The sequence below is a fragment of the Protomyctophum bolini genome (genome assembly GCF_963924005.1).
Source record: "Protomyctophum bolini genome assembly, chromosome: 12".
Classification (NCBI taxonomy): Eukaryota; Metazoa; Chordata; class Actinopteri; order Myctophiformes; family Myctophidae; genus Protomyctophum; species Protomyctophum bolini.
This window is the reverse complement of record NC_137873.1, coordinates 21972850-21999085: the sequence shown is the minus strand read 5'-3', so window position 1 is coordinate 21999085 and position 26236 is coordinate 21972850. Positions and strand designations below refer to the sequence as shown.

At 41.9% G+C, this 26236-nt stretch overlaps 1 protein-coding gene across 1 annotated transcript; it reads right to left on the bottom strand.

Moving 5' to 3' along the window:
- Positions 1–28: 28 nt before the first annotated feature.
- Positions 29–25124, bottom strand: klhl24a (kelch-like family member 24a). Its single transcript, XM_080778658.1, has 8 exons — positions 24892–25124; positions 22935–23052; positions 21944–22788; positions 18116–18300; positions 12986–13104; positions 6810–6998; positions 4161–4349; positions 29–3598 (listed from the first exon to the last, which is right to left on the bottom strand). The coding sequence occupies exons 2-8, from the start codon at positions 23007–23009 to the stop codon at positions 3398–3400; spliced, it is 1803 nt and encodes a 600-aa protein (XP_080634784.1). The 5' UTR covers positions 23010–23052; positions 24892–25124; the 3' UTR covers positions 29–3397.
- Between the last annotated feature and the right edge of the window lie 1112 nt (positions 25125–26236).

Below are 26236 nucleotides of genomic sequence, written 5' to 3'. Positions count from 1 at the left end.
GACACATATGCCAACATTTTGTCATAAAGAGAATTTTATTGATGCTTCAGGTCAGCCATTACATTTACTGTACTTTCCACTGAGAAAGTAAACACTTTTTCCTCTGTGAGCAATAATCAAAGGAGAAAGAGAGGTTAAAAATTGCATTACGTATACATCTTTCTCGTAATGTAGGTTATTATCAAAAATACAGGTATCATGTTGTCTTTGTTTATTGTTATAAAGGCACATTCAGGCATCACTCCAAAAAGGGAAACTGAACACCTCTGTCATGCATGCAAGTAAAATATTTCATCAATGGAGTTTCAACATGGTCACCTTTGGGATTGGATCTTAAACCACTTTAGATGAACACAATTATTTTCATACTCCTTAATTACATTTCCAAGTTTACCCGATCCGAGACAGCACATACAATGCAAGACCACTTAAAACATGGCAAACATTCAAAACACAACCCATCAATCAGCAACACGCATCATCCCAAAAGTCACCACAACAAGAACAGAACGGAAATATTCAAAATCAATAAATCATAAATGGTACAAAAAGGACAGAGTTCATGTCCTGTATGGAGTAAATACTCAATGAAGTCAGAGACGCACACACACAGACACACACTCTCAACCTCGCTCTCTTAACTCCCTCTTGCCTGTCAGCCTCCACTGGTTGGCTGTCTAAAGCAGTGGTTCTCATTTTTCATGTCAATGTGACCCTCTTATTAATACATAAACGTATTAGGCCACCGACCCCCATTTGATGACAGTTTGCCTTTGGGATTCCTATCTGAGATGATTGATTGACGATAGAATTTTGTATAGTGTCTAATAATGGAAAATGTGAAACATACTGTTTGATCATAATAGCCATTCTCAGCCTGTGCCGGCCGAGCGGTCACGGGTTCGAGACCCGAGCCCGACGACCTTTGCTGCGTGTCTCCCCCCATCCCTCTCCCCTTTTCCTGTCAAACTACTGTAAATCTATCAATGGCAAAAAGACCCAAAATATATCTTAAACATTTTTTAAGATACTTATATCACTTATATTGTTGAAATAACTTCTTGTATTAAAATAAAATATAAATGAACGCAAACTTCTCCCCACTTTGCAGGGACCACTAGGATCCTCTTAAGAAGAACCCCGGGGTATCCCAGGAAACACTGCTCTATTATCTAAGTTATCCCTAATTTATCCCAAGTATGAAAGTGGCAGGGAATGTGGGTGGCCTGCGGCTTCTATAAAGTTTCAACATTTCAGGCATCGCAATACACTGAGCCAATCCACAAAAAATGTCTGGAATGTGATGTTTGTTATACTGTTTGATATGCTGCCTTTGTCGATTAAAATGTTCTTTAAGCCTAGTGTTGCACGATACTTTTTTGCTGAAGCATTCATTAGCTCTTAGGCTTTGTATTGAAAAACAAACAAAAACAAAAAAACATCAAGCCCACTATCCAAAAAAAAATATGTTTAAATTCTGCCGCTCTGTCCCACTCTTGATTATTATTGATTATTTTTGTTATTCAGACCCATAGCAGGCAGTAACCAGCGGGAGGTGATGATAGGTTCTTCCTCTCATTCACATACGTCACATGAAAGCAAAGAACATTTACTGATGCAGTAAAAAAAAGAAAAAAAAATCTAAATCATATTTACATTGTCATAATTGTATTCAACAGGATTCTGTCAAAGTGCACAAATGGGGCTCTCGGTTACAGACTAAAAACTAAAAACAAACAAATCAATTTAAATACATATATTGAATAGTTACCATATTCACAGCAATATCTCTAGTCTATCAACACCACATAGTAAAAAGTTACTTTTACTGCTCAGGATCCAAATGGTTCAGATGCCCGCCTCTATACCGCACACTCAAACATCCTATGAGAGGTACGCTGTAGCACACATGACGTCACCTTCGCTGAATGATACCAATTTATACCTGGAGGTGGCATTGATTTGTGGAACCAAAGTACTTGTAGGCATTGCGTAGCAGAGTAGCCCTGCCCGTAAGCCCAGAAGCCTACTATCTCCCTTTGGTCAGGGAGATGAGTGGTAGATGTTTGGTTTCCCATGTGGGAGACTCATATTGGGGTGATCAAAATTACACGAGGCAAAGTGATAGTAGGGAACCATTTTATGTGCTACATAAAATACTTAATGCTACAACCTCTGTGGCAATGTGTCCAGACGGTGAACAGTGAAAGTCACATACATACATGCACACCATTTATTCAGAGCAGTCTTCGAAGTTTGATCTGCAAAGGCTTCGGTTGTCTACAAATCACCCTTTACACCCAGTACACCGAAGCACAAGTCCAAAATACACTCACTAAGTACTTACATTATAATAAATCATCCAAGTGTAAAAAACAAACAAACAAAACAAGTATAATTTAAGATATAAAAAAATGAAGAATCAGTAATGTGTGTAATGATAATATAGCATCATACAGATTAAAGGGAGGTTCGGCTGTGAATTTTAAAGCTTCAGGCGCTGACACAGCAGAAACAGTAATGACAGAAACAGAAATAAGAGCTGGAACAAGGTGATAAAGTGACATGGGGAAACAGGAAGTGAAAGGGAAGACCAAATAGGAAAAGGAAGCAGAAGAGTTATCTATTAGGTCCGGAGCACAGCCGGGGAACGAGACTAACGGAAAACATTAGAGAATCTGTGGCTACCTTCCAATACTGTGATACAGCCTCCTTTCTTTATCTCCTTTTCCCTCACCACTGAGGTTAAAGCAAAGGTCAGAAACACCTCAGGTTCCTTTATGGCCTGTGACACCACAGGTTAAAAGTACATCTGGCAGACTGTTGACACAAGGCATTTCAAGTATCAAGATAAAAGGAGTCAAGGAATAGAGGATGTTTCAAAGTCCTGAATATTTCCGACCAATTTTGTGGAAGTAGCATAGAGCTCCAATGTACATGACAGGTGGAGTGCAGGAGGTACAGAGAAAAGAAAACGTTCTTTCCCTGACCCCATTAGTGTATGATTCTGCAAAGCGCGGGGCAATTTAAACTTGACAAATATCTAGATCTTAGGCTGACTTCATATGAAACAGTAATGTGGGCACAGCGGTTTATACAAAATGCAGTCCATTACAGATGACAGATAACCAGCTACCACGGAACTTCGATAAAACAGGTTCTGCGGAAAGGTAAAATACAGGAAGGTTCTCATACCGCCACCACAAGATAAAAGAGCTGAATAGTAACTAAATGGGCCTCTTCTACAGAATTGCTTTGGTGCATGTGTGCTTATCTGCACAACCGTGTGTGTGTGTGTGTGTGTGTGTGTGTGTGTGTGTGAGCGTGTGTGCATGTGTATACAGAGCTTGACTCAAATGCACGTGCGCATGTGCGTGTGTCTGTCTGTTCATCGTGGTCAGGGCTTGTGGAACTTCTCGTTGTATCGGTGTATGGTGACACAGCCATGATAGGAGATGGGTCGGGGCATGGCTGACACCCCTGTGATGATTCCTGTGGCGGGGTCGTAACACAGGATATTGTCAGAGGCTTCACCATTCTCTCCTCGGCCGCCGAGGATGAAGATCTTCCCATTACACACAGACATTCCACAGCTCTCCTGCAAGAGATGGAGGGAGACACAAAGGAAGAATAGGAGAGAACTTTAAATGGTGGCTGTAGCAGAAATTGTATGATTTCGGCACTTATTCAGAGCAAAGCCAAATAGTAAGTGGCATGAACTCTAGTCAACCAACAACAGACTAAGTTGACAAGTAAATAGAGTGCCAAAACAAGAATTAAATAATGTACTTAACATCTGTGAACAAGCAAACAGCATACATCTATTTAAATAAACCACATAGCAGGTGTGAACAAGAAAACAGCATCAATCTACAGTAACTAAATGACATACTGTACATAATTATACCAGCAAGTAACCAACACACATCTGGATAACATGAACTAGCATTTATCTAAATAGGCAACAAGTACTGAACGAAATAAGTAGTGCTAGGGGATAAGATGGAGTCTGAAGAGGTACAAACAAAAATTCTATTACTATGTTACACATAAATCAACTAGCACATGCAGTAGACGAACGAGAGTGTGATGTGCGTTAGTGTATGTGTGTGTGTGTGTGTGTGTGTGTGTGTGTGTGTGTGTGTGTGTGTGTTTGTTACCTGTTTGCTGAAAGTGTGCACCACATGCATCCAGTAGTCCTCTATGGGGTCGTAGCAGAATATGGACTTGGTGAGTCCGCCGGACACATAGACCATGTTGTTCAGGGACACCGCGGTGATGCAGCGCTTAGCGATGGGAATGTTGGCTCTGAGCAACCAAGTATTTTCCTCTGGATCATAGCACTGGACCTGTAATGAAAGCATTGGTTGCTTTTATTTTACTTTTGTTAAAAGAAAGAAAGAAAGATACAGTGTATTTATGAAGTTTGAAAATATCATCTGACCAGTACACCGTAACTGTTATCTAGCTAGTCTACTACAGGCTGGTAGACTGGGATATTGGGCCCAGAGACAAATATTAAGCTTTGAGTTTCATGTCTGCTGCCTTGATTAGTGTTCTGTCTGAGTCTGTTTTGCAGTGTACACAGTCAAATGTATACTGTACATTTAGTGTCCATTTAACACAGAAAAGTGTACGAATAGAACCAAATGGACGCTTACAGGTACATTTGATTCCATTTGTGCACTCTTCCTAAGTTAATTATTTCTCTGCGAGGTACGAATATATTCGTACGCCCCAGCTATGGGACGTTATCAGCCAGGTACAAAATACAAATATGTTCGTACCCACTCGTATACTCTGTGTATATAGTGGTTGAGCCATTGATCCGGTTGCTATGCAACGCCTCCGTCACCACCAGCTATGGGACGTTACAACTCTCTATTTAACTCGGTTCAAAGCAGGATTTTCAAACCTCCATAAGTCGGAATCTAGGAGTGCTGTCCTTAGTGATCATCAGCCATCCAAAGTTCGGATGTCATTTGTGACTTTGTCTCGCATCGCTCCCGACATATAAACGTTTCTGGCGACAGGTAAACAGTGTGCTCTAATGCTAATGATAGAAAATGGTTGCAGTGAGTGTGTGCATGGGGCTGCAGTGGGGAGGGAAATGATTATCTTAAAGGCGGTGGCACAGGTTAACTACATTTATGCTACTAGCAGCAGAAAAAGAGTTAAATTAACACGGTGGTATTTATTGTGTACTTTTCTGGTAATTACATTTTTTACCTACAGTATATTAGGTCATGACTGCAACTCATGCCAAAGCTAATTCCTTGTCTACTCGTCACCCATCAATGTCAATTCTGTGGTAGTGATGGAATGCCTAGTACCTAATATCTGATTCTGTGGTTTGAGTCTTGCTTTATACACACACGACATGGGCTTGATTTGTACCTGCTTCATCCTGCCCCTTTAGGTTTAAGATGGTCTCCTTCCAAAGTCAAGATACAGAATTTCCTACAACTCACTCATAACTGTAGCTAATGCGAACAACTCTCATTGATTTGTGCTTATCGCCCAGGGGAGACTGAGGAGATAAGAGCCAGACAGAGGAGGACATATAGAGGCAGATATACTGCAATAACAACGTCAGACAGCAAGACACTGCTGCCTTTGTTATCCATGCCCATGTACGTACCATTGTGTACGTGTGTATACAGTATGTATGCGTGTTCTCTAGAGCGCACAGACATACACAAACACAGACAAATAGCTATTCCAGGAAATAGAATAGTTCCTTCTACTGCTTCTAGAGCTTCTGTTACAGCAAATCTTCTTGTTTACTACCAGATAAGAAGATGAGATGTGTAATTAGAAGGTGTAATTAGAAGATACTGACACCAGGGTATCACATCTTCAAGCCTGTCTGTACTGTCATCAATCATTCTGTTCAATGACACTGCTGGCAACTCTTATGGTACAAGCAAAGTTAAGCTGCCTTTACTGAGACTGTTCAATCTGCACCAACCGGTCCAAAATGTCATAGCATAGAAGTTACCACAGGAACTTTAAACTGTGACACCAAAATGTCCCTCCGGGATCTATAAAGGTTTTTTCTTACCGGTATATCAATACATTTCCAGCCTTTTACCATTATTTCTATTTACCTTTCTTTACTTACCACTGGCATTCGTCACAGAAATGTGTCATAGGCATTTGATATACAAGTGACTCGTCATCATACTGTATATGGCCCATCTAACCTGAAATACTGTTCAGTGCATAAATGATCATGGTGAATAAGTCGGTGAACAAGGACTGATGTGGTTTTACTCGGTCTACTACACCTGAATAAATGAAACCAGCTATGATGTGGTTTGTTATGACATCAAGCTGATGTGTATGGGCGGGGTTTGCGTTTTGTGAACATATGAACTGAAAAGGACATGAACGCCAACTCCAAGGTCAAATTCATTGACCTCATCTTTTTTTTCATTAGATAGATAGTCATAATTCCACATCTAAATCAATGGTTCTCAACCTGTGGATCGGGGCCCCCAGAGGGGGTGAAATGTAAGGACTTTTAAAACCTTTATAATACAATGTTTTTAATTAAATTAAATTAAATAAAAACATTACTGCTTCAAAAGTAATCAACAAACTATACTATAAAAAACTGGTCAAATTGTGAAATATCATAAGAAAGAGGCAGAGATTACTTTGCGAGGAGTTTGTAGATCTGCTATTTTCACAATATTTATCTGGGGAACCGAGTCAAACTCATCAACTCCAACATTCCAAGTGCTTGTCGGGTACCCAGTTCAAATATGATTCTGTCGACTTCTGAAACTGTCGACTATGCCCACCTTGTCTGAGCAGGTGTTGTCGTCCGGCCCTCCCCCGATGACAAAGAGCTTGCCGGCACAGCTGCACACGGCTGGCGAGCTGACGGCCTCCTTCATCGGGGCTACTTCCGTCCAGCGGTTGGAGAAGGAGTCGTAGCACTCCACGCTGCTGAGACGACTCTGGCCGTCGTAGCCGCCGACCGCGTAGACCTGGAGAAAAACACAGACAGACATACAAGGCTTAAAGGATGAGCTGTGATTGACAGCGAAGCAAAACTTATAATCGTTGATAAGCTTTTCGAATTAACCATGTACTTTGAGAAACAACACGCACACACATGTTGTTTAGTTACAGTTGCACATACGTGAAATTTGTTTATTAAGAGCAGTGGGGAAGTTCAGTGGGGAAGTTCCATAGACACAGGAAAAACATACACGTGCCCACTTAGACATGGACACAAATATAAATGTAAACAAAAGTCATGGTCTGCTGCTGAATGAGACATGTTTATTCAGGGCTTCTACTTTCTGCCTACAGACAATGCTTTGCACTCTGGCAGCAGTAGAACCAGTCCATCTGGTGAGCGGCAGAGATGAGGTGATGCTAATATCACAAATACCACCATGCATCTCTTTTACTAAGACCGATCTCTAGCAAACAAGAAACACTGGCCCGGATCTGATAAACTAGAACTTCAACTTCACTCCGACTTCCCACACGCACTCTACACAATGGCACTATAATCCTTATCACAGCGTTCTTCTAATATCTTTGAACTCTGACAAGTTTCTGTCACCCAAGTCCACTGGGGTCAGTAAGCAGCTTAAAGACTTGTGCAGTGCATGCTGGGTGAACGTTTGTTCTCATGTATCAATGAGATGTTATCACTATGGTCTCACGATCCCCATATTGATTCACAAGGAAAGTGTTTTGAAAGGAAATTCATGACAATGTATATCATCTTTTTATTGTCTGATATCTAAAAATTGTTCAGTGGCAGACTCTCTCTGAATGTGGATAGTGGCCAGGTGATGAATTCATAATCAGAGTGGGGAAAAACAAGAGATGAAATGAGGGCAGGATCAGGAAGTGGAAGGGAATTTTGGGATCGATCTCTAATTTTACAACGATTATTTCCTTTAGTGAGTAAATAGTGTTACAGGTTGACCTTTTTAAATGAGTATAGGAGCTTGATGACTATAGGGTACCAGCTTGTGGTATAATCTAGAATGCATGCAAAACACTACCTCAAGGCTGTTCATGTCTTTCCTCTACACCTCCTCTGTAAAGACAGATAAAAGCAGGGGCAACTGCCTGGAACACCTGGATATTTGCATAGGCACTGAGCCAACTTAGAAAAGTACAGTCTATCTCAACTGAAAAGTAGAGGGGGGGAACTCCAGCAAACAATGCGGTTCATGTTTGTCTTTATGCGCTTGCCAGCACTAAATATGTCTGACAGCTAGGAGAAAGACAAAAGACAAAAGGTGATATGTGATAACCACACTGTTATTAACAGAACAATAGGATAGTAAACAACATTGAGACAGACCACTTGAGTACTTTAGGCAAAGACTAAATCTGACAGCAGATTTGGTGCATCTGTGTGAGAGATTGAGTGGAATTAAGACAGATTAAATGTCTAAAATGTAAATTGAGCAAGAGAGGCATGGGAGGGCGAAATGGAGATTTAGAGAGAAGCACGTGATGAGCCATGTCATGCTTAAGACAAAGGCACACTTCTCTTCCCCGCAGTCTCTGACTCTGGCCTGAGGACACCAAGCACCCTGTTGTGACAGGAGACCAACACCCTCATGGAGAGGAAAGGGGAGTGTTGGATCACTTTTTCCTGTTTGTCAGCAACAGTACGCAGCTCTGCACGCTGTTGTCAAAAAGAAATAACCCCACACACACTCTCGATACATGATAGCATGCAGAGTATCATCAATACAGCGGCATTCCACACAGGCATGACAACAATAGCACATACAGTACGAACTACGAAGGGACTTGAGGTAATGTGCTCGACTGCTCGTCACATAAACTTTGGCCGTAGTGTGACGTATGACCTCTCTGGAGGACAGATTTAAGCATAAATAAACACCTGTGGCTTTATGAAACGCTGTGATTATGGTAAACTGATAAATGGTTCCATTAGCACACACGTGATCGCATACAGTATATCCCTATTTATACAGACGCATGCACAGAGTGAGAGAGGGTGACAAAGAGACAATGACAGAGAGAGAGAAATAGAGAGACTATGTGATAGGGTAGCAAATGACTGAGCACAGAATCATTCCATGGAGAGCAACAAGTGGTGACCTATTTTAGCCAATACATACTCTCAGGACCAGTCCAACAGGACAACACAGAAGGCTGTGTGTGTGTGTGTGTGTGTGTGTGTGTGTGCGTGCGCGTGCATGCACATTTGTCTTGCTTGCTATGCAGGCTTGTTGACAACACTCAAGTTTAGTTCCTCATACCCTCAAGCAACTGGAACATCAAAAGGGGAAATTACATACTGCATGTGGAAATGAACGACCGTAATCAGGGGGGGGGGGGGGGGGGAAGGGCATGAGGGGAGTGAGCGATAATGGATGTTAATGTTTAAAGATCATTTCAAAACAGATAGACTAGTTATGGGATTAACTATGGGCATCACAGAGGATGTGAGACCTCTGACAGGGACTTAGAAATCTAAGATAATTGTTGAGAGTCAACACAACAAGGTGAGAGAGAGAGGGGGGAGAGAGAGAGAGAGAGTGAGAGAGCGAGCAAGAAGGGGATTGTGGAGCAGGACTAGACGACTCTCACAATATTGTGGTTCAAAAGAAGTGGTCTGTGATGAAAGACTCATGGGATTCATGAGCTCTTCCAGGAATGTATTTTTTACCCAAGAAAGTGTGTATAATATATGCATGTGTGTGGGTGGTCTATGTTTGTGTGCATTTTCTGTGTGTGTGTGTGTGTGTGTGAGAGAAAGAGAGAGGGAGCCATTTGCACTGAACCTTGGCCTGTGTCTGAGTTGGTTCAGTTCACAGACACTTAAATATAACCTAATGACAGGTCCGGTGTTGTTTGAAGAGAATTAGCAGAGCACATTTTTCACTGTAGCCAGTCTACCTTTAGGAGACACTTTGACGGCTTTTTCAACTAATGCACTAATCGCTCAAGGTTTAATGTGTGTCTTTTATAGTAACCACGTGCCAGACCTGGCGTGTGCCGTGTATGGATTTATGTATACATGCACTTGCATGTGTGTTTACCGTTCCAGTGGTTAAGATAGATAAGCCTTCTACTGAAGGTGTTGTTTTGTAGAAGGCACGGTAATATAAGACCAATGCTGTCTGGCCACACAGCTCTCTAGGAGCCAGAGGAATGTTTGCGGAATTGCTGCAAATCACAGCAGACCGATCGCCTGTGTCGTTCCCTTACTGACATCATTCCATATGGCACCGTTTCAGCCCCAAACCATCCAAGAATGTCTGTAGTAATTTGCGTTCTTTCATTTGTGTATGAGTGAGTGTGTGCCTGTCTCTGACTCTGTAATGCGCGTGTCTGTGTTTGTGCGTAGGCGTGCTGTGCATGTGAGCCAACGTGTGCCATACATGTGAGCATGTGTGTTCGAGAGGTCAATTGCTGGTTTGCCTGGTTTTGTTTGCCTAAGTGAGCGATGCGTGCGTAAGGCCTGGCTCATCTCCAATGCACCGCCTGCTTTGCCTCAGACAATAGAAACCTGTCCCTGTCTACACAATAATACTCTGATAATTATGGTTTAGGAGGTATGTTTGTCATGCATAAGAAATGGTCAATGTTTGTTTTGCATGATGGAGCTGATGACTGAATTTTCCCTGCGGGATCAATAAAGTTGTGTGTGTGTGTCTGTGTCTCTCTCTCTCTGTGTGTGTGTGTGTGTGTGTGTGTGTGTGTGTGTGTGTGTCTGTATGGGTATCTAACAACAGAGAATAAATGCTGTGCTATGAACATCAAATGTTCAAAATGCATCTTGTATTAAATGTGTTGATAATGCACACTCCTCACTCAGTTTTGTATTCAAGACTAGTGGACCTCGTGAAACATAATAGTGTGTGTTTATAGGTGCATTCGAAGCCTGTGTAGCTATGTAAAGGCTTCTGCAGAGTATTACTTGGAATGGATGAAGATACATGATGATAGGATATGAGATATGGGTCAGTGGACTAGGTGTGAGGTGTTAGCAGTCTTGGCACACATCCATGGAACTCCCAATGCCCTCCAGAAAGTATGTCCACCCAGCAAAGTACTATAAATACTATAGATAGACTCATGCAGACTATGGGACTAGGATCACTGTCGGGTCACAACAGAAACTGTGATTTAATTGTGACTTAGTAATCGAAATGTGGTGGTTGATTAAGAATTCCCGTTGTTCAGAGGTAAGGTACAGGTGGTCCAGATTAATAAGCACCAAACAAATAACTGCTTTTTCAGAGAGGAATTAGTGGGAAATCTGGAATTATTTCAAACTCCATTTGTAATGTCAGCTAATAATTGCATCAGCTCCACTGTTTCACTGACTCATTGACTGATTATAATAATTTGACAACCTCTTTATACAGTAGTGAAACTTGTTGTCTTGTGGATCCGGGACCAGGGATTAGATGAGCTGGCCTGACAGTGTCCAAACCCTGGGGCAACATTACAGTTACTTGCAATACGATGAGACACATGGCGCCTACAAGGAAAGGCATAGACAAATATGATGGTGGAATCCTGTACTGTAGCTTCCTGGTTTTTGTTTGTCAATGCGAGTGATGAGTGACAAACATTTATATTTGACAGCCTGTGCACCTACACTACATTTACCGTCTGCGTCAATTAGTACAGCCGTAAATCTTTGGTGTCTTCAGAAAGTATGTCCACATAATACAGATAAGAATGTGTTTTACAGAAGGATCTAAGTCAAACAGATGTCAGTGGAGAGACTATAAAAAATATTTGTTTTATTTTGTCCATTAATAAATGTGCATGTAATTCTAGAACCTTCCTGGTGGTGTAATATAAAGTATAATATCTGGGTTGAGGTATAACAAAGCAAAAAGGTAATTCACACTGACTGCATTGTTATCTTCTGTAATAACTTTGGATTACTTCCCTTGTAGCTGTTGGCATCTGTTTATTCTGTCCTATTGTCACAATGAGGGTCCTTTACCAGTTAAAGCACATGGACACCATATTGGAATTGCATGATTGTAATTTAACAAATTGACAGCTAGAAAGAGGCAGTTATACAGACACAGTGACTGGTTTGTATACTGTATATACATATTATAAAACAAACATGGAATTAGGTGGACATGTAGGTGATTGTCCATAAGATGATACAGTAGGTAAACTGCTTGATGAATAAGAGACCAACAGGAATCAGTGAAGGATTGTGTTCTCTCCTCTGCCCTCAGTTTGAGGGAGAGCTAAGACACGCATCACCTTTGGTGGTAATGGATTAAACTAAATATGTCAACTGTTATCACCAACACAGGGGCCGTCAAGGTTGTGTCCTCAGTCCTTTCCTCTACACACTACACAAATGACTGTATTAGCCCTTCACCCAACAACATCACATACTTTAAATACTCTTGATGATACTGCGATTCTCGGACTGCTCCATGACAATAACTCTATTACGGTCTATCAGAATACCATTTCTCATTTTACACAGTGGTGCACTGACAACTATCTAGAGTTGAATGTGGACAAAACTGAAGAACTGGTAATTGAAACAACACACACTAGACTTAACCCACTCCTCATTAATGGTAAAACAGTAGAACCGGTTGACAGTTTCACATATCTTGGACACACACTGGACAATAAACTTAGGTTTGATCAACACATAGATCATATTCTTTAACCTCATGCCATCTGGACAAAGATACAGAACCTTGCCATGGAAAAATATTAAGGTCCATTTTAGTAGGAGTTTTGTCCCCTCAGCCACTGCGGCATTAAACAAACATTACATGGTTTTGTACTATACAGTGGGGACCTCATGTTTTTGTATTGTCTTGGTGTTATGGGCTATGTGTTGTTTGTGATGTGGGTGTTGAACAGACTGTGAAGACAAATATCCTTCTGGACAATAAAGATTATTATTAAAGGAACAATTGGAATCAGTGTGCAGATAATTGTTTTTCTATCAGAGTTCTCTCCTCACCTTGCCCAGTAGGACAGCCATCTTGTGTCTCCAACGACCCTTGTTGAGAGAAGCAACTCTGATCCACAGGTTGAGCTGGGAGTTGTACATCCATACATCTCTGCTGTTGATACGACCACCTGCAACAACACAACACATACATTTCACATAAACATTCATGGTGTCGGAATTGCCACCAGGTGCATTTAATGTGTAACTCCGCTTTTCCTAAATCATTTGGTTATGAGTTCATCTGAGCAGAGTTTGAATCAAAGGCTGAAACATTCCTGATATTTAGAACACAAGTGACAACAGTGACAACACATCACTGTTTCAATCAATGGACTAAATGTCATTACCACCACGAGGAACTCCAATCCTCCAGTCAACCTCATTAAAATAATACATATGTCAACTAGTAATAGTTGAGTTAATGATTGGCTGGTAATGGTGGATTAAGCATTAAATGTCAAGGTCATTGTCTTGCTAACTAGATTACAGTTGACAGCTGTCTTATTTGACTTTTGACCAAAGCTAGCTGCCCTGTGTTACGTTTACTGATGATCAAAGGGTCCATCATTCACTCTGGCTAAACACAGCTCAGAGGCTCAGAGGCTCAGAAGCTCAGAGAAAGACACAGCTGCCAGCGGGCTCTTTATTCACTTAAGCCTAGTATAATTTGTTGAATAACAGTGTGGCTCGCCGAAAAAACCTGACTGAAATAAATGTACCTATGCATTTAGCTGAAAATCTGTGCGTGTGTAAATTAGGCTACAAATACTCATAAGAAAGTATTGTAGACACAACATTGTTGACCAACTGACCCAACATAACCCTAACCTAACCTCAACAACAACCACAAGTAACTAACTCCATCATTGACCCTTAAACTAACTCTAATTCTAACCCCAAAATGCCTAATCCTACTCATAATCTGAATCTTTCACTAATAGTAAAGCTATCTGTAAAGATCTTTACCTAAACCGCACACGCACAAAGGAGTGTGTGTGTGTGTGTGTGTGTGTGTGTGTGTGTGTGTGTGTGTGTGTGTATGTGTGTGTGCACACACACTCCTTTGTTAATGTCAAAACAGCAGTTTGTGTATTTCCTCCTCTCTATCTATAGTCAAACAAGTACAGGAACTGCTTATTGCTGATAACAACTGTAAGCAGTCAGAAAACCAGGTTTAAGTTTGACCCAGTCCTGCTTTGAACAAGTCCTAACAGAGCACCTCTTTCTCTACCTGCTCCACCACCTCTCTCTCTATTTTTCTCTCTCTCTCCACCTGCCTGTTGATCTTCCACAGACTGCATTAAAGAGCCACGCTGATTTCTCTAAAACAAAAGGGTAGTAAGGTATAGGCTCAAAATAAATAAATAAGAACCAGGAAAAAGGAAAGTATGCAAGTCCCACGAGAAGAACATTATGCGTCTTTTCAGACAGAAGAAAAACACTATGGTTATCTGCCAAAGGATATCACAAGTCTAGGATCATCTGGAAAACTACAGAAAAGTGTCGAAAATAAGCGTTCTGCTGCAGCAGACGTCCTGGCTTCTACCCAAGAAAAAGTTCAGGAGAGGTTGTAAACTATAAATCCTGATCTATACTTCGTTGCACGGCGGTGTCAGGCAACATAGTATAAATCAAGCATGAGTGTATACTGTATAGTTGTACATTGTCTGTAGGCACAAGAGCCACATGCACACATACATGTTTATGTGAGTGTGCTGTGTGTGTGTGTGTGTGTGTGTGTGTATGTGTGTGTGTGTGTGTGTGTGTGTGTGTGGTTAACAAGACTCAGCCCATAAACAATAATGTCTGCAACAAGACGCGTTATTTCACACAGGGACAATAATTGAATCATGGTGGTACCAGTTCATAAATATGATAATTAATATCAAATGTCGTGCCTTGAAATTACGCCTCTCCCTTTCAACCGGATGCCCTCCAGAAAGAGAGGCATTTCTGCAGTGACAAATAAACAACTTCTCATAATCTAGACGATGGGCTGATGTGTTTGTAATTAAATCTAATGAAATCTGTTAATCCATCACTTTGTGCTCTTTGGGATGGGGTGTGTTCTTTTAACTTAAAACAAGTGGGTGGCTTTATGAAGCAACAGGCCTACCTGTGAAAACAAAGGTGTCTGGTTCTCTTTTGTATCTCCATTGCGCAGCCGTTTTTTTTCATAAAATAATGACAAACGCAACAGGTGTGCACTGTGCAGACAATGTGCAGACAGGTGTTCCATCCTGACAATCACAACAAAACGACAGTGATTAGCATCTGTCTCGTTGTCATCCTCCTTTCATGCTCACCCGTGTTACGGTTAAAGAAACTGCTGGAAAGTGGCTATACTATACCAGAGTTAAACTCAGGTAGTGTAGGAGAAGACATTTTTGGAACCTTGAAATACAGGTACGCTGTATTTGTCAATTATTGTGCCCCCCATTGTGGTTGTTAAAAAGCATGTTTGTGAAGATTTGCATAACTCTTCAGAGTGCTATGAAGCTACAGTGCTTGTTAAAAAGCAACACTGCTATTAGAAAATACTTGAAGCCTTACCAGTCGCAATCACTGTTATTGACAGTTATGGGGGTTGTTAAGGGGAACAGTTCCACAGCCATCTCAGAATAGAACTCTGCCTAACATCATATTGTGTCCTGGGTGTCACTGCTTGAGGTTTTCACAGATTGCTGACATTAACAATCGACTACTCCCATGCTGCAGAATCTGTTGTTGTTGGGGTACAGTATTTGTACATTCAGCAAATAGCCTATATGAAATTCATCCTCTACATTCACCCATCTTAACTGAAGTAGTTTGAGGAAGCAACTAGAGACGTCATGCCACCTGTGATCCTAGATTGAACGTATGCCAATGTGTGATGTACAACCATGACCCACTGCTGCGGCTTATGATATATTTTAGGGTTGGAATCTTGAACTGGACGAATCGGAAGAACCTGATACAGCATTGACAGTGCGTATTAACAGTGGGCGAGCATCAGGCGACATATCGCCTAATCACACTCTATCGGGCGAAATTATTTGTAACTTTTCGGGCGACGTTTCTCCGCCCACTTTTCGACTATTGGCCATTCGTTCGCCTGCTATCGGCGGTAGTCGCTCTGAGACTCAGAGTGTACAAATGGAACCAAATGGACCCGTAAGTGTTACAGACCTGTAAGGGTCTATTTGGAACCCCTATAGGGATCGTGAAAGAGAACCATTAAGGAATCGGACCGTTAAGAGGGAATCGTGAAGGAACCGGAATCGTTCAAATCTTAACGGAAGTTACGGATCCGAACCCTAGATACATCATCCACTAACAATTGATTAAGTATAGTAGAGTCGAATAGCACACTGCCATTTCGTTCTGCAACAAGAAAACATGATACCAAAGATAACGTATCCCCCCTCACATCTCCATTTGAATTACGACCCAACGCCTCTGCTGCCACAAATAAACACCACAGTCGCCCTAATGAGGGGCTTAAGTGTCAAGCAGCTACGATTCACCATCTGGTGTGAGATGAGATGTGGTTGATGGTGTTGCTAACAGTGCTTTGTTTGTAGTGTGCAGCATGGATGTGGGAGAGACAATGGTGTTTGGGGGTCCCAGTCCCATGGGCAGACAGTGGAAGGTTTTATATCCCAGCCCACCTCCCCTCTGAGGATGATCCTTTCAGACCACAGTTAACTGCAGCTGTGCTGTAGGCTGGAGGGCTGCCAAGTTATGCACGCCAGCCTCCAGTGCCAAAAAAACATTGGGGAGTCTGAGACAGTGTGTGACATAAACAGAGAGAAGGATTAAAAAGAAATCACACCCGTGTGAACTGAGTGGTGCAACTCCCCCCAGCACTATCTCTCTCTCTGTTTCTGGCACAGCGCCCCTACTGGTACTAATAGTCATATACTGGTGCTCAGATACACATAGGCGGGTGAACACGGACATTGCTGGTTGTAGGAGTGGTTGCACCACTCAAAAACAGGAAAGTGAAGTGAAATTGGGACAGGTAAGGGTGGAAAAATAGGGAGCAATGAAAAAAAAGATGGACTGTCATAAAGCAATTAAGAGGGAGGGAGAGAGAGAGGGGGAGACAGAGCAAGAAATGTTGACTTTTCCATGCACTGTTTGCAAGGTTATTGATAGCACACACGTGAGGACCTGGAAGGGAACAGGAAGACATAAACACTACAGTCTCACACCGAAGGCGAGAACACACAGTCTCCCTCCCTCCCTCAGTCTCTCTTATTTTTCTTTGTTCAAAGTGAAGCAAGTTTGAACAGGAACAATCCTTGCAAGCACATCAGGCTCCTGGAAAGCAAGCCCCCCCTCCCCTCTTTGCTTTCAATGTAACTGAACCATATAGAACTGTGTTTTGTATGGAACAGCCTTTTTATATAAAAAGGACTAGTATACTATACACATAAAAAATACTTTACAGGTCCTTATAGACTTACAGTGGGTAAACTCAGATCCAAGAGAGAAAATCTGAGCTTTTGGGTGCATGTAATGAACAACATACGAGTGTTATTAGTTGGATATATGACGTGACGCTGTTGTCATGTTTAATCTACGCCCTCTAGAGAGGTTTGCGCCATACTTGGCCTACAAACAATTCCCACAATGCAACAGTCACGTCCGAGGGTCAGAAAAGCAGTCACAATATCCCATATTTAGGTTCATTTTTAAATAAGCCCCACCTACAACGGCTGATTCAGAAGAGGGGGACACAAGATCCTAGAAAGCTATGTACTGTAATTTAGATGGGAGGCGGGCGATCCCGCATGTTAGGCCAATAGGATCAGAGAGAATGAGTGAGCTCGCCAATAAGGTCCACCATTGGCGGTGAGCCTGGAGAGTGCATCCAGATGCCACGCTCACATTTTCCTTTGACTCAGACGGGGTAAAATAACAGGGCAACCGGCCATCTCATTACAGCCTCTCCTGCGGTTCCACCAAAGTGCAAATGGTTGCACAGGGAAGGACCATGTCCCTTAAGACTTTAATTGAAAGCTTTTATAGGGATGAGACAAACGACACTTCGGCCTAAAGAAGCATGACATAAATGGGAAATGGCATTTGCAAATCAGCGTGTCAATTCTGCCTCATAAAAACAAATGACAGAATCCTGCATTGGCTTACCTGAGACCAAAATGTCATTGCGCAGGGCGCACACGGCATACTCTGACTTGGTGAACTCGGGCAGCTTGGCCAGTGACTTCCATTCTCCTGTGACTGGGTCGTAACACTCAGTGTAGGGCAGGTTGAAGCCCCCCACACGCTCACAGCCTCCAACCACCACAATCACCTCAGAGAAGCCTGTCGACCTACAGAGAGAGAGAGAGAGAGAGAGAGAGAAAGATAATAGTAAATATCACAAACCGCAAAAGAGAAACAAACAAATCTAAAAATGAGAAGATGGATTACAAAGGCATCACGCCACAGGAATGTACACATTAAACAACCATGACGTCTCAACATGAAAAACATATGCTAAGCATTGTACAATAGACTGGAAAATATCACAGCGCATATATCAACACGCAGAGAGGGAAAGGTGTAATCAGGGAATCCCAGGTTGTTGTTTCAGGACAGGTTCAGATTGGTGCACAGAGGCATAATTCTACAAGGCAAGGTTCAGATCATAATAATAGTATCGTTACAGGGTACAAAAATAAACATGTGTGGCACAGTCAGGATGGAATCTCCATTACCATGCTCTGCTTTTTTACCCTGGCCGTTCAAGTACATGCCATGGTTATGACTTAACTTCCTGAAAAGGTCAGAGTGCTAGCACACTGCAGAAACAACTAAATGTATAATACAACTAGATAAGAATCAGGGACAGTGATGCCATAGATATCTACACATAAAACCCTAAAACCTGCAGGATAGATCAGATGTCATTGTCAAGTTCAACGCATATTGCGATACTGATAAATAGGAACTTACGTACCGGTATACTATGTTAGTTACATTGATTCAAGCTGGAACTCCATCGATTGATTGATAGATAATTAAACTAGAAATGCTCTGAAAACGCACGCGACACACCCATCTGTCCACTTAAAGGGATATCTCACTTTCAAAAATGATGAAAGTGAGATGAAGTGATACATTAACCACAAAGTGATGTCATTCCGAGCTTCGGGAAGGAAAGCCTTTCCGAACCAAAAGATTTTCTGACGTCGGAAGGAGCATGCATTTTACCTTAACTGTGACCCATATTATGGCTAAACAGCGCATATTTGACTCAGTCTGAGAATGTGGCTACAGTACATCAGTTATAGGTTAAACACAGGTTGGGCATTGTTAGGGTATCAAATACAGTAATTGAATAGATTTATTGCATACACCTGTGTGTGTTCAGGTGTGTAAACGTGTATGTACAGTTAAGTATGCCCGTCTGTCTGCTTCTCACATTGAGAAAAAGAGGCCCGAGTGAGCCTCTTAAGACCCTGGGGTCGTGTCTATCTGTGTGGTGTGCGTGTGTGTGGAGGGGTTGTTCTTGTTCCAAGAAAATATGGTCCCTGGCGGAGCACAAAATGCAGGGAAACATATCAGGCATAGCTGGGGTCGCACTTGGAAAGATTCTGCTTTTGGTGACTAGTTTTTGAATTTTGGCGTGGTGTTAGGTATGGGTATAATGATTTCAAAAAGCTGTGCAAACGTGTTGGGAGCGCCCCCTAGTGGTCTGTTTACATAGACTCAAATATTAGACAACATCTAGAAAGGCATCGTTTAAGATGGCGTCCACAATGGAGCTGCCGGGAGCTTAAAATGCCTATGGTTTCATTGTAAAACGATCACTAGGGGGGCGAGCAAAATTAATTTGCAATGGTTTTTGAAAACCTTATGACCATACCTAACAGCATAATAAGTGCATAATTGTTATGATTTTTTACGTTGCTGCCGGGAGCTAAAATGCCTATAAACTGTATAAACTGTGATTAATGTAAAAAAAAAAAATTAACAATGATGCACTTGGTAACTGCTCTTTGAATTTTGGCATGCTGTTAGGTATGGTCATAAGGTTTTCAAAAAATATCGCAAACTAATTTGGCTCGCCCCCTAGCGGTCGGTTTGCAACTTTGGAATGAAACAGGCATTTTAAGCTCCCGGCAGCCATCGTGGACGCCATCTTGAAAATGATGCCTTTCAAGTTGTTCGTTTTCCGTAAAATGTGTATGTTATTTAGCACACCCAATGGTAACATAATCCATTGTAAAATCTCTTCTATCAATTATTTGGGGTTCCAACCATATACTGACACATAGTGGTTTCATTGTAAACCGACCACTAGGGGGCGAGCCAAATTAGTTTGCATATGGTTTTTGAAAACCATATGCCAGTACCTAACACCATGCCAAATTTCAAAAAGTTGTTACAAAGTGCATAATTGTTATGATTTTGTAAATCCCAGTTTATAGACATTTTTGCTAATTTTTGCCACTGTGGACGCCATCTTGAAAACGATGCCTTTCTGGTTGTTTGTTTTTCCTAACATTTTAGCATGTGATTTAGCACACCCAATAGTAACATTGTAATACATTGAAAAATCTATTTTATCAATTATTTTGGTTTACAACCATAGCTCTACGTATCTAATATTTGAGTCTGTGCAAACAGCCCACTAGGGGGCGCACCCAACGTTTTTGCACAGGTTTATGAAAACCTTATACCCATACCTAACACCACGCCAAAATTCAAAAACTAGTCACCAAAAGCCAAATTGTGGTGATTTTTTACGAGTCTGCCCCCAGCTAGCATCCGTTTGTGGAACTGGAACAAGAGGATCAAGCCCCTGGGGTAAGAAATGCAGAGTCTGTGCTGGTGCCTGTTTGGCTGGCTGATCCGATCAGATCTGCCTGGATACTGACACAATACGCCTGAGTCACACGTCACATATACACACACTGTATGTCTAACCGACACCATGCACTGTTCCCTCTTTAACCCTTACAAGGGGGGCCAGGATGGAACGACAGCTGTGCTGTTGTCAGCTTAACATGGCGGAGAACCATAAGCCTTATGCTACTGTATTGTGTCTTACCCATTGGATTTGAACACACTGTATTTAACATTGGGTAGACTCAAACACAAGGCTCTAAATAAAAGACACCCTGTCTTTTATTTGTAAGTGAACATATGAGTGCAGTACACTCAGAAACTCTAATACGCAACGTCAGCAAGGGTGAGTGACACTTCTGGTACGACAACAAGACTGAACGCTTCATGATTGCTGTTCTTGCAACATGGTATTCTCCCCCCCCTGTAAACCAGGCTGTGTATGAACAAGCCTTGCCTCCCGCCTCGTGATCCATTTTCATTTCAAAATAGCCAGGCTGTTAACCAAATCACAGTCAATGATAGCTTTGTTTGTTCAACACACAATAACTGTCTTTTTTACTTTCCACATCTCACACACACACACACACACACACACACACACACACACACACACACACACACACACCAACCGAAGACATTTCAACGGTTATTGAGTTTTTATGAACATGTTGAAACTTCAAACCACATGCTGTGGAGGAATAACACAACACACAGCGTTGGCTGGAAAACATGCTTTCTTATCTCTCTCTGATCTGTCTTCACAGTGGCTTGTTAACCTTAATTAATACAGCCTGAGAGAAAAGTAAAGGTCTAAGGTGTATTTTCCTACAGAGCACAGATAGTATAACATACTAGTTACTTCATAGCACGCCATTTACATGACCACTTATTATCCTGTGGTTTAATAATTAATACATTTTAGTTGTGTGGTTAAGATTAGGCATGGGATTGGTGTGGGTCTGCCTTTCACCATGTGGTGCACTGGCTCCAAAACATACTGTAACTAGAGAGAGGGTCCCAATTCAAGTTGCCATTGCGTGATCTAATCTGTGTCTCAGAACAGTCTTAAGGCCACTTTAGTTCTGCCTCCCACATACTGTATTAAATAGTGAACCTTACCTGCGTGGGCGTGTTCTGGGTGACATCATTTCATTGCCCAGCACATGGTAGCGCCTGGCCTCGTGTAGCAGCTGGTAGCACTCTGGAGCATTCTGGATGATCTTGTCTCCCTCCACGGTCTGGACGAAGTAGTTGGGATGCAGCAGGGGCAAGCGGACGTGATGCAGCAATTCCTTGAGCATGGGCTTCCTCTGCTCCATGGCGTGATAGACCCAGCGCATCACCGACTCGAACACCACTTCCTCCTTCCCGATGGCCAGCTCGTCACTGCAGAGGTACTCTTCCATTTCGTCCATGCGCAGGTCCAGAAACTCCTCGTGGTGAGCCACCTCCGAGAAGTTGGCGAGGGCATAGCTGCGGCAGCGGCTGGCCAGCAGCTTCAAGGTATGGGCGTCTGCGAAGCGCTGGATGCCCAGGCAGTTGCACGGGTCTAGCTGGTCCTCCAGGAACTTGGCGCAGGCGTCACGCAACGTAGTGATCTGGAAGAGGCTGGAGGTCTCGAAGAGGAACTGGACGTTGTCACAGGTGATCTTGGCACATCCGGTGTAGACATAATTGAGGAAGGAGTCCATGGCTTCGGCCAAGATGCCATTGATTTCCACGAGCATCTCGCGGCTCTCGCGGTGGTCATTGCAGAACATGGCACGGAAGTAGGTGGAGCAGGCGGACAGCACCGCGCGGTGGCAGGGGAACTCGCGGCCCTGCACACTGATGACCACGTCAGTGAACAGGCGGCAGTCGCGGAACTCGTTGAACACCTGCAAGATGGCCTCTGAGTGGGCGGAGCCATTGGAGAAGTCGAAGACATCCTGGCTGGCTAAAGCTTTGGGGTCCACCTCAAACACCTTTAGAAAGAAGAAAAATGTGGTATTAAAAGATGAATTCGGGGCCATTATTATTTGTGGCAGACATTACCATGACGAGAGACAATGCTTGTTTTTTTCTGTGTGTGTGTGTGTGTGTGTGTGTGTGTTTTTTTTTGTAGGATCACCTTGCGTTTGACAGCAGGAGAGTCTCTGGTCCCAGAATCCTCCCTGTTCAATCGTCTACCCAGGATCAACACCATAGCTACAGCCTCCAATGTGGACCTTCTCTATACCTAAGGGGACCTGGGGATAGACAGCAACATAATGCTATTGTCAAGAACAATGCATCTTAAAAATAATACTGTGACATTAATGTGTCATTAACAAATTGAGTTATATATATATATATATATATATATATATATGAAAACAAGTCACATAAACAGTTGCCAAGCAAGCCCCTAGGGTAGTACTAAAGTGTTTTGATAATGGCACTTTCAAGGGGAACACGAAACTTGAGCAGCAAAACATCTGCCTAACACTTCCCCCGGCTGCTGTACAACAGCACAATATGGTTGAGAACGATGATGACAAAGAGAGGCTGGTGGGAGAGGTATTGTGCAATGGTTGTAAGGCAGGCCAACCTACATCTACGTCATGTCAGTCAAGTTTGTTTTTAGAGCAGAGCTGGGGGAAGGAGGGCCGCAGTCGTGTTTTGAACAATGAACTTTGAGGCCAGCATCACAGATTACCTTTAGACAACTCCTCTGAAGTAAATAAAGCTGTAACACAAGCTATATTTAGGGCCCTGAAGAGATTTGGTGTTTATTTTTAGACATGTACTTTAACATGTTTTAGAAATGCTCTCATAACATCAGATTTAAGTCTTCACGTCACGCTGGGTTGAGACTACCGACAGTAAAGTAGACTACTTCTATAAGTGTTTGGAAACTTACACTTGTGAGTATAATGTATAGCTTGCTTCTGCAAGATCAGTTATCCCTGTGGGCCTCTACACAGTCACAAGTGGCCTGCTGTAAAGCCAGGTCTCTTATCAGACGGGTCTGGCTGTTGATCAGCTGCTGAGGTCATTTTATTTGGCATTATTTTAACTTGCCTCAGTAGAAGCAAACTACAACACACATTGCTGGCAGTGGCACGGTGAAATCAAATATAAAGGACAGCAGGTTTTGCCATAGGTCTCTGACGCATGAGTGAAATTAACTATAAAGGACAGGTTTTGCCATAGGTCTCTGAATGCATGAGTGAAATGAACTATAATTAAGGACAGGTTTTGCCATAGGTCTCTGACGCATGAGTAAAATCAACTATAATTAAAGGACAGGTTTTGCAATAGGTCTCTGACACATGAATTATTTCCCTCAATCCTCAGATAATGTCAACAAACAGCACATGTTATGTTTTCTACTCAACAGCTGGCCCTAACCATAGATGGACTAGCTGAGAGAAAGCAGGCTAAGTAAATAGGCATGGCAGGCAACTGAGGCAAGGCAAGTTTATTTCAACATTGCAATTCAATGTGCTTTACCTGAAACATTAGAAGCCAAACAAACGCACCAAGGGATATTGGAATTCAGTATAAAAGTTTAAAAAAGGAAAATAGAATATATATAAAGGCAGCTGCCCAGAGTTAACCTCTAACACCAAGACAGGAAATAAGCAAACGGAACATAACATTTGTATGTGCCATGTATTTGTTAAAGTTTAACATTTAATGTTAAACTTTTACAATTGTATTAAGCAACTGTCATCACTCTATAACCATCATTAATTATCCAAATGTTTTGTAATGATAATTCTTTAGAATTATTACCTAAAAAGACATTTGGATAATAATTTAATCAATCTGCTCTGTTTGGGCCAGCTAAATCAGATACCTAAAATCAGAAAAAGACTACTGGCTACTCCAGGTTATCAGACAAAGGAAACAACATCCAGCCAGGTTCACCGACCGTTTTTGGCAGTACAAAAACAAAGGGAAGCCATGCCGTGGTGGTGTGTATAATTGTTGGAATTTTGGAATAATCTTATTCTCTACAAACGGGAAAGCAACATTGACATTAACAATTTCAAACATGCATAGAACTATGACACGATGTAACATTCGTGAGCAAAAAGTACCTTATCCAGAAGTTTCTAGGTGAAGTTTCCTCTTCAGTTTGAAGCGCAGTAAACAAAGAGTGGTGAAAAAAATAAAAATGTATCTTCCTGAAAATGTAGGTCAGTATCCTTTCCAATGTGTGCCATTAAGGAGTTGAGAGGATACAAAGCAGGTTGTTTTCTACGCACCAGACATTATTGTGACTTGGTTGTGTGGTGGTAGACAATAGAACTCTAACTATCTGTAAACATAAATCCCATATATAAGTCAGTGAGTGTAGAAAGAAAAAAAACATCCCAGTCTACCGAGTCAGCTGGAGGTGGTGGTGCATTATGGGTAGTGTATTTCGTTTGGAGGGGCCGTCCCATAATTATGAGAGTCAAAAAACACCACTTCCCGAACGTACCTAGATCTCCACGTGGCCGTGCCTTTGTTTGCAAACAAAACTCAACAAAATGTTTCAACAAGAAGTCACAACGATTGAGCAATACTTTTCTCGGAGAAACAGTTTTTCGCTTGATCGGTCTAGTCTTTATTCAAACCGATGTACAACTTTAGAATGCAATGTTGCATGTTTTGCCAGTGTTGTTTAAACAAACATGTTTGACAAGAAATAATAATACATAACACGAGTTATCAGAAATAGGCATATAGGCTACATAGGCCTATTTATATAGAATAGCATTTTACTGGCCCAATATCATAATCGGGTAGGTTATAGAATCCATAACGCTTGAACAAAGGGATTTTTCCAGATGTAATATGATATGGCATATGGGCCATGTGCATATGGCATGTGTTGGAACATGCTACGCACTTTAATTTTTTTTTTATTCAGGTGAGGATGGAGGCGGCGCCTAAATTAAACAGCATGGACAATTCTTATAATCTTGCACAATATTCAAGAGAAGAAACCCAATTCTCTGAAAGTGCTTAAGGGCTTTATCTTTCACCCACTTGGGCCTATTTTATAGTGTTTCTTTTATCAATGGTGACAAAATAATTGGTCCCCTTTAAGCAACATTACCCTCTAGTGGTAAAAAATGGTTACAGCAACGGTATAACCTCAAAAACAAAAAACGAATCAATCATGACCAGTAGCCTAAATTGATAAGATAAAATCAGGGGCCACCGGTTTGTGGACATTTTTGCCAAATTTCAATTTTTGCCATGGACATGGAAAACGAGCCGTCAATAATATTAGGATACTAGGAGTCCATGAGGGAGTTCCAGGGGGTCCCCAGAGAAATTATAGTTTTAGGGTGTTTCCAACGATAATACCTAACCATAGTTGAGAATTAGGTTTAGAAATGTGTATAAGACAGGGATCTTTACCACATGCACATACACATTTCTAAATCAAAC

Excerpts from the sequence above, each read along its gene's own strand:
- klhl24a (XM_080778658.1), bottom strand. The coding sequence starts at position 23,009 with ATGGTGTTGATCCTGGGTAGACGATTGAACAGGGAGGATTCTGGGACC. Across the intron at positions 13,105-18,115 it reads CAATGACATTTTGGTCTCAG|GTGGTCGTATCAACAGCAGA; the intron begins GTAAGCCAATGC and ends GTGTTGTTGCAG. Across the intron at positions 6,999-12,985 it reads TGGCTGTCCTACTGGGCAAG|GTCTACGCGGTCGGCGGCTA; the intron begins GTGAGGAGAGAA and ends GTTTTTCTCCAG.